Source organism: Trachemys scripta, unplaced genomic scaffold, assembly GCF_013100865.1.
Source record: "Trachemys scripta elegans isolate TJP31775 unplaced genomic scaffold, CAS_Tse_1.0 scaffold_49, whole genome shotgun sequence".
Taxonomy (NCBI): domain Eukaryota; kingdom Metazoa; phylum Chordata; order Testudines; family Emydidae; genus Trachemys; species Trachemys scripta.
Window position 1 is genome coordinate 185 of NW_023260535.1, and position 8129 is coordinate 8313.

The 8129-nt window shown below is 48.4% G+C and overlaps 1 protein-coding gene across 1 annotated transcript in view; it reads left to right on the top strand.

Moving 5' to 3' along the window:
* The first annotated feature begins 664 nt into the window (after positions 1-664).
* The window catches only part of LOC117870592 (killer cell lectin-like receptor subfamily B member 1B allele C), a 26264-nt gene continuing 18799 nt past the window's right edge, over positions 665-8129 (top strand). Inside the window, exons 1-2 of the mRNA XM_034757790.1 lie at positions 665-749; positions 5530-5625. Of these exons, the coding sequence (XP_034613681.1) occupies positions 665-749; positions 5530-5625 (181 nt within the window). The remainder of the gene's footprint in view (positions 750-5529; positions 5626-8129) is intronic.

The following is an 8129-nucleotide window of genomic DNA, read 5'->3' on the forward strand; positions in this document are numbered from 1 at the left end:
CTGCACAGACACACAGCGAGAGACAGTCCCTGCCCCACCTGAGATCAGGGCCCCGTTGTGCCGGGTGCTGCACAGACACACAGCGAGAGACAGTCCTTGCCCCGGTGAGATTAGGTCCCCGTTGTGCCGGGCGCTGCACAGACACACAGGGAGAGACAGTCCCTGCCCCAGCTGAGATCAGGGCCCCGTTGTGCCGGGCGCTGCACAGACACACAGGGGACTCCATGCCACAAATGGTTCACGATCTAAATAGACAAGAAGCAGAAGGGGAAACATGCACAGGGGAAAAGAAGTGACTTGTGCAAATTCACACAGCAGGTCAAAGGACTAAGATTAAAAGCCAGGTTTTTTAATTCCCAGCCCAATAGTTTAGCCCCCACCCGTGACTAGACCCTACAACATGTCCCTGAAAGCTACGGTGCATCCGAAATCCCTGGCCCCAAGACTGCCCCAGTCTCTACATTTCAAGGCCAGTTGCATTGGTTTAAGGCTGCAGGACCTAGACAGTCCTCACTCTGACGGGACCCTTCGCAATCACATGTGAGAGGAGTCGAAGTCAGCTCTCAGAGGCGGCACTTCCTGACGTTGGATTGAGGTCAATTTCATGCACATAGAGCGGCAGGCTGCCCCGCGAACACAGCCAGGTGCTCTTATTAGCTGCACCATGGCAGGGGAAATAGTCTACGCCGACCTGCACCTCCCCTCTGGCTTTCTTGGCTCTGGGGTGCCTCTTTCAGCTCAGCCCCTCAGTAAGGGACTTTTTTTTTCCGGGGGGGGGGGGGGTGTTAAACCCAAGGATGGATTTTGCTGGGCAGTTCATTGCTTTCAATGCCCGCTCCAGAGTGGGTCTGTGCCGGGGGAACCCTCTGGCTTTTGGGGCGGTGGCTACAACACTTTTGATCAGCTCACTGTCACAGCTCACTTTCGTGTGCGGGGCTCTCAGTGCAGGAGCCTGGGGTGGAAAGGGGAGTTCCATGCACCCACTCGCCAGTCAGGACGGTGCAATTTCTTCGATTACGACCCACAGAGCTCTGGCTGGTGGAGTTGTGGACGGTCGCAGGAGGCACTCAGGCTACCAGGGCCTTGGCAAGAATGAAAAACGGCTCAGACACGTCCCTGGAGTGGGGATGAGCCGTAGACACTGTATTAACTCTAAGCGCTCCTGAGGCAGTGGGGGCTAGTGGCTAGCAGCATTGCACTGGCCCTCGGCAGACCTGACCTCTAGTCCAGGCTCCGCCGCGGGCTAATCGCCCTACGTCTCTATTTGCCCTCCCATCTAGTGCTCTGAGGCAGGGGCTGTCTCTGCCTATATGCTTGTGCAGCCCCCGGGGCGGCAGCGCCCTGATCTCACACAGGACGTTGGGTGCTAACTGTAGTTGACACGTCCTTCCGAGGAAAGCTGGTAAGTACAACTGTAATGCTGCAGCCGGGTGTCCTCTGTAATGGTCCACAGTCCACAGCTGCTACTCGAAGCCGAGGAGCGCTGGCTGGGCGGGGAAGGCTGGCATCCGGGGTAAGCCCCTGCACTGGGAAGCTGGACATGGTGGGTCCTTATTTAAGGCCAGATTATTCAAATGCTCAGCCCCCCACAGCTGGAGCCAGTTTTAGCTAAATAGCTCAGCACCCAGCCAGCCCTGGCCCCTATACTCTCCACCGGCAGCTCACAGGGGCAGGAGTTTGCTGCAAGTGGCCAGAGGAGAATTTCCCCCAGTGCAGGTGCAGCACAGAGCGGCCAAAAGCTACACTGCCAACCCCCTCAAAAACTCTAGTACAGAACAGTTTCCAGGGGTGGGTCAGGCAGCAGTGAGGAGAGTTTCTGCTGCTCCAGGTAATCTGAGCTACTCTGGACTGTCTATAAATTAGAGCAACCCCAGGGCTGCTCTAATTGACACCTGGAGCTGATTTGGAGAAGCCCAGAATCACAAGCCCCAGTGTTGCACTTTCCGTGCTGCACAGCATCTCTGCAACCCATGTCATTAACACGCTTCTTAAGAAACCCTTCAAGAAGCCTACGGTTCTAACCTCACTCTGGGCAGCTCTGACTTCACAGCGGCTATTTTAAAGCTATTGTTTCCTTCCCCTGCCTTCCTACCTCGGTGGGGGAAATGCACATCTCTGCAGAGGGCGCAGCGCAAACGCCAATGCATTACTTAGAGCCTGCAAGATAGGACTTACGTGGTGTCTGGCCTTTGTGTTGGTTGTCTACACAGGGGTGAATTTTATCTTGTGCACACAGTGGCTTCTAGGCAGGGCATATCTCTGAGGTGTCTGTGATTCATACACGTTGCATGTCTGTAAGTTTCATTCTGATCGTCAAGTCTGACCTCCCGCATAACCCAGGCCAGAGTTTCACCTACAGACGCCGGCTTTGATTAGAATGATCCTTCCTTACGCTGTAGGGCCCCAGTTCAGCAAAGCACTTAATGCGTGTGCCTCCCTTTAACCACTTCCTTAAGCCCCATTACAGTCAATGGGACTGCAGTACGCTGTTAAAATTAAACCCATTGTGACGTTGCACTCTATATGATTTTATGAAAGTATGCTGATGAGTGTGAATGTAATGTAACTGGAATATGCTTCACGCAAAAGATCTCTTGTAAGGTATCATTACAAAGTTTATAATCTACTGAGTGTGGTCATCCTATTTGTATAAATATATCACTCTTGTATCTGAAACTAGAAATATGAAATATTACTCTGAGGTGCTATTGTAATTATGCAAAGTGTGAGCCATTAATGGTGGGTTGGAATCTTAATGTCTCCCATTAACCAGGACAATTGACTGTAGATGTTATTACCTGGAACCACTTAAATCCAGAGTATATATTAATACCTGCGAGGGGGGTGGGACAAACAGCTGTGCATATCTCTCTATCAGTGTTATAGAGGGAGAACAATACCCCATTGGGAGTTGGGCATCTGAGTGTTAAAGACGTTTTCAGTCGTTTTCAGTTAAGTCTGCAACTTTGGGGCACGTGGTTCAGACCCTGGGTCTGGGCTGGAGCAGACGGGCGTGTCTGGCTCAGCAAGACAGGGTGCTGGAGTCCCAAGCTGGCAGGGAAAGCAGGGGCAGAAGTAGTCTTGGCACATCAGTTGGCAGTTCCCAAGGGGGTTCCTGTGATCCAACCCGTTACACCCATGTCCAAGTTCTTTGCTGAATAAGGATGTTTTGCTGAACTGGGCCCTAACTAACATGATTGAGTCCAACAGGAACAAAGAATTCAGCCATATGTACAGGATGAGGGACTCTCTCCTGGGAATCAGTGTCTGAAAAAGATTTGGGGGGTGATGATGGATAATCAGCTGAACATGAACTCCCCATGCAATGCTGTGACCAAAAGGATTAACGCGATCCTGGGATGCATAAACAGGGGAATCTTGAGAAGTAGGAAGGTTATTTTCCCTTCTATATTTGGCTCTAGTGCAACTCCTGCTAGAATCCTGTGTCCAGTTCTAGTGCTCACAATTCAGGAAGGATGTTGTTAAACTGGAGAGGGTTAGAGAAGAGCCAGGAGAATAATTAAAGGATCAGAAATCCTGCCTTATAGTGATAGACTCAAAGAGCTCAATCTATTTAACAAAGAGAGGGCTAAGGGGTGACTTGGAATCTCTGAGAAGCTCGTAGTTAAACTGGGGTTAGTTCAATCGGTTTGTGATAAGGGCTCGTATTTTGTTCTTGGACATTTTCCATGGAATCGTTTTAATCACCATGTTTTGTTTTCAAACATCATCATTTTGAAATGGGAACTGTCTTGATTTCAAGACAGAAAATTGTTTTGAAGCGGTTTAGAAAACATGACCTATGAGGAGAAGTTGAAAGAACTGGACATGTTCAGTGCTACAGAAGAGACGGCTGAGGGGGCGGAGGGGGACATGATATCAGTCTTTCACTACGAAAAAGGTTGTTAGGAGGATGTCGATCAGTTGCTCTGCACGGCCACTAAAGGTACAATAAACAGTAATAGTTCAATTTGCAAGGGCGAAGATTTAGGTTAGATTTTAGGAAAAAACTCTCTAACCCTAAGAATAGTTACGCACTGTTATGCAGGTTACCTGGGAAGGTTGTAGAATCTCAGTCGTTGGAGGATTTTAGGAATAGGTTAAACAAACGCCAGCCAAGGATGGTTTAGGGGTAAACTTGGTCCTGGCTCAGCACGGGGTGAGGAAGGGGGGGGTACATGACCTCTTGAGGTCTATTCCAACCCTACGTTTCTACGACTTCAAGGCTGAAAGATGTTCATCATTTTGAAACAATGTCATGTGACCGAGCTGACCAATCAATCTCGGCAATGCACTATAGTAAATAAACCTTGAAAATGGAAAGAGAAAGCGCCCAACCAAAGATGTTTACACATGAAAAAAGTTTCCAGCCAAAAAATGTTCCAAATGGGAAACCCTTGAGAAAATCAAATTTGGGAAAGCAAAAATAATAGTGATTCTGAATCCTTCCTGTGCCATCGTAAGTTGCTCAGGGCACGACCCAGCCTCACCATCCCTAGCTAACCTGGGCCTCTCTTTGCATGTCTTCTGTGTGGTCACATTTCTTAAGTTCTCCCTCTCTCAGGACTGTTTGATGGAGGGAGTCTTTTTGCATGGCCCATTTTGCATGTTCTTCCAGCTGCCCATGGCCAATGCTTCACTTCACTCTTAACGTAAGAACGGCCATACTGGGTCAAACCAATGGTCCATCTAGCCCAGTATCCTGTCTTCTGACAATGGCCAAAGAAACTGCATCCCAGATCTTTCCAATTTCTGTTCTGGATAACTTTAGAGATCAGGGGTTGTTGGACTCTCTGATGGGATCTTGGCATTTGTTACTAATTCATTCCATTTAATGTCTAGTAATGTTCTAAGGCATTTTCTGTCCAAGGTATTTAGACGTCTGTCTATGCCTTTGTTGGATTTCCAGCTTTCACATCTATACGTTAAGGTGGAAATAGCATTTGAGTTGAACATTCATAGTTTGGTCTTTAAACTGTAGATTTGCAATGACTTAATCTTGTTTAAGCTGGTCCACGAAGCTGCTGCCTTGCTAATTTGCGACATTATTTCCTCATGGACAATCCCACTGGCTTGGGCATTACTGCCAAGGTATGCAAATTGACAATATACGTAATGAACACAATAGACAATAATTAAGAACAATGCAATCAAACAGAAAGAACCTGAAGAACAACAAATAAATATGGTGAGGAATAACAAAAAAAGGCAGAACATTTAAAAATATGGGAAATGTAAAAGACTGAGAAAATGTCAATATTTTCATAAAAATTCCCATTTTTGAGAAAATGGCCAAAATTTCACCCCCATTGCCTTTACAAAAGAGTCAGGCAGCTCTCGAGTCATCCCGGACTGGCCTTCAAAGGAAAACAAGATGAACAGGTGCGTGTATAGGCCCCAATCCTGTAATAAACTCCATGTGGGCATAGGATTCTGCCCACACTGTAAGATTGGGGCTGTGTTTTTCTTTGAAACAGTCTTTCATACACCAGATTCCGATTGTTTCTCACCAGACGTTGGCTCTTACAGGTCCCCCGAGTCCCCGGTGGCATCGGACAGCGCTGTGGGTCGGATGGATTGGGAATATTGTCCTGGTGATTGCTGTGATAGCGCTGGGGATTTGGGGTGAGTAGCTGATGGCGCTGTGTTTATTTCTGCAGGTCCATCAGTGTGCGGATTGTCCTGTCCCTCAGAATTCCATTCTGGATCCTCTCCCACTAGCTGGTACATTTCTGTGATGTGCCAAAGAGCTTGACTGTAACAGGGAGAAAATTAGATAGCTGGGTGTGCATGGGGATGGATGGGTAACTAGATAGATCCAGGCATATGCTAGAACTGGTTAAAAATAAAGGGAGAAATTTACTGATATATTACAAAAAAAAACCTTGTCACCCTCTTTTCAAAATTCAAAATACCCCCTAAATTTTGAAAGTCTGAAATTTTAAAAGCTCTGCAGCTGGCTGAAAAATGGGAGAGAGTGAGAAGAATTAACTGAAAGTTTCAACTTTTTTCCCATTTTTTTTTTCCAAATTTCAAAATTATGTCGATATTTTAAAACTAGAACAAAAATTCAGCCAACTCTGTTACTAGCGCTGACTGAGAATGTCTCATCCAAATGTGTTTTTAAAATGGAAAATTAGGATTTTGCTATATATGTAGAGCTCCCTATCCATCCAGTTGCCTCCTCTTAGCACCAGTCTCCTGATGGGTTTTGAAGGACGGGCCTGGGTTCTTCTGGATCCTGCCTTCTGCTCACCAGGGTATAACAACTTTATTTTCTTCCCGTATGAATTTATTTGGCAGTGCCTCCAGCCCCCTCGCTCCTTCCTGGCAGGGTCACCAGGGCAGCTTGGGAGGAAAATTCTAACCACAGGGTAACCCCCACTTACTTGCCAGATAGTTGGAGACCTGGAACAATTTTTATTGTGAGGATGCTGAGAGCCATTGAACCAAACTGTAAACCCTGCATCTGATGGAAACCACTTCAAGCCAGGGGATGTGGCATCTATGTTGGAGACTCCCAAGAAATAACACAAACCCATACAATATATTCAACACGATAATTTGCAGATGACACTAAGCTGGGGGGAGAGGTAGATATGCTGAAGGATAGGGATAGGGTCCAGAGTGACCTAGACAAATTGGAGGATTAGGCCGAAGGAAATCTGATGAGGTTCAAGGACAAGGACAAGTACAGAGTCCTGCACTTAGGACGGAAGAATCCCATGTACCGCTAGGGGCTAGCCTGGGGACCAACTGGCTAAGCAGCAGTTCTGCAGAAAAGGACCTGGGGATTACAGTGGACGAGAAGCTGGATATGAGTCAGCAGTGTGCTCTTGTTGCCAGGAAGGCCAACGGCATATTGGGCTGAATTAGTAGGAGCATTGCCAGTAGATGGAGGGAAGTGATTATTCCCCTCTATTCGGCATTGGTGAGACCACACACCTGGAGTATTGTGTTCAGTTTTGGTCCCCCCACTAAGAAAGGATGTGGACAAATTTGGACAAAGTACAGCGGAGGGCAACGAAAATGATTAGGGGGCTGGGACACATGACTTACGAGGAGAGGCTGAGGGAACTGGGCTTGTTTAGTCTGCAGAAGAGAAGAGTGAGGGGGGGGGGATTTGATAGCAGCCTTCAACTACCTGAAGGGGGGTTTCAAAGAGGATGGAGCTTGGCTGTTCTCAGTGCTGGCAGATGACAGAACAAGGAGCAATGGTCTCAGGTTGCAGTGGGGGAGGTTTAGGTTGGATATTAGGAAACACTATTTCACTAGGAGGGCGGTGAAGCACTGGAATGGGTTACCTAGGGAGGTGGTGGAATCTCCATCCATAGAGGTTTTTAAGGCCCGGCTTGACAAAGCCCTGGCTGGGATGATTTACTTGGGGATTGGTCCTGCTTTGTGCAGGGTATTGGACTAGATGACCTCCTGAGGTCCCTTCCAACCCTGATCTTCTATGATTCTAATAGACAGGAGGTAAATATAACATAACAGGGTAAAACACTATTCTCAGGGTCACCTGTGCCCATGCTGATAATATCCATGAATTTCCCCAGTCACATGACCTGATCTAGCAAAGGTAAAACGTGTGGCACATTGGTATGCGCGCTCTGAAGGGGCCCTTAATGACCTGTGACCACGATATCATCTGTGCCTCAGTTAGCAGCTTGGCTGACTGGGCTCAGTGCAGCCCAAAGGACTCACACGTGGGATAAGGCCGTCAGTCCCGCCACGGGGTTAATAGGCAGCAGGTTATAAAATCCCCAAACCCCGACCCGCTGGCTTGAGGGCCCAGTTCTGGGGGGGTGTCTCCCGAACCATCTCCCTGACTAGCTAACGGAAGGACGGTGACTCACAGCTCCAGGCCGGAGCCTCCCGTTCAGAGACGGCTCTGCACTGCAGAGGGCTGATGATCACTGCTGGCAGGCGTCCTCGTCATGCAGGGTCAGGCTGCTGCTGCTCCCCGGATTTCTCCTCCCACCGAGGGGTGCACGGCTCAGGGGGCAGGTTACTAAACTAGCCTAAAAATCCTAACTTCAGTCTCCTACCCCAGTGCTCAGCCACACTCCCAGCAGGCGACAGCCCTGGGCCAGCAGCCAGAGCAGGGGTGCCCTGGGGTGGCTGATTTT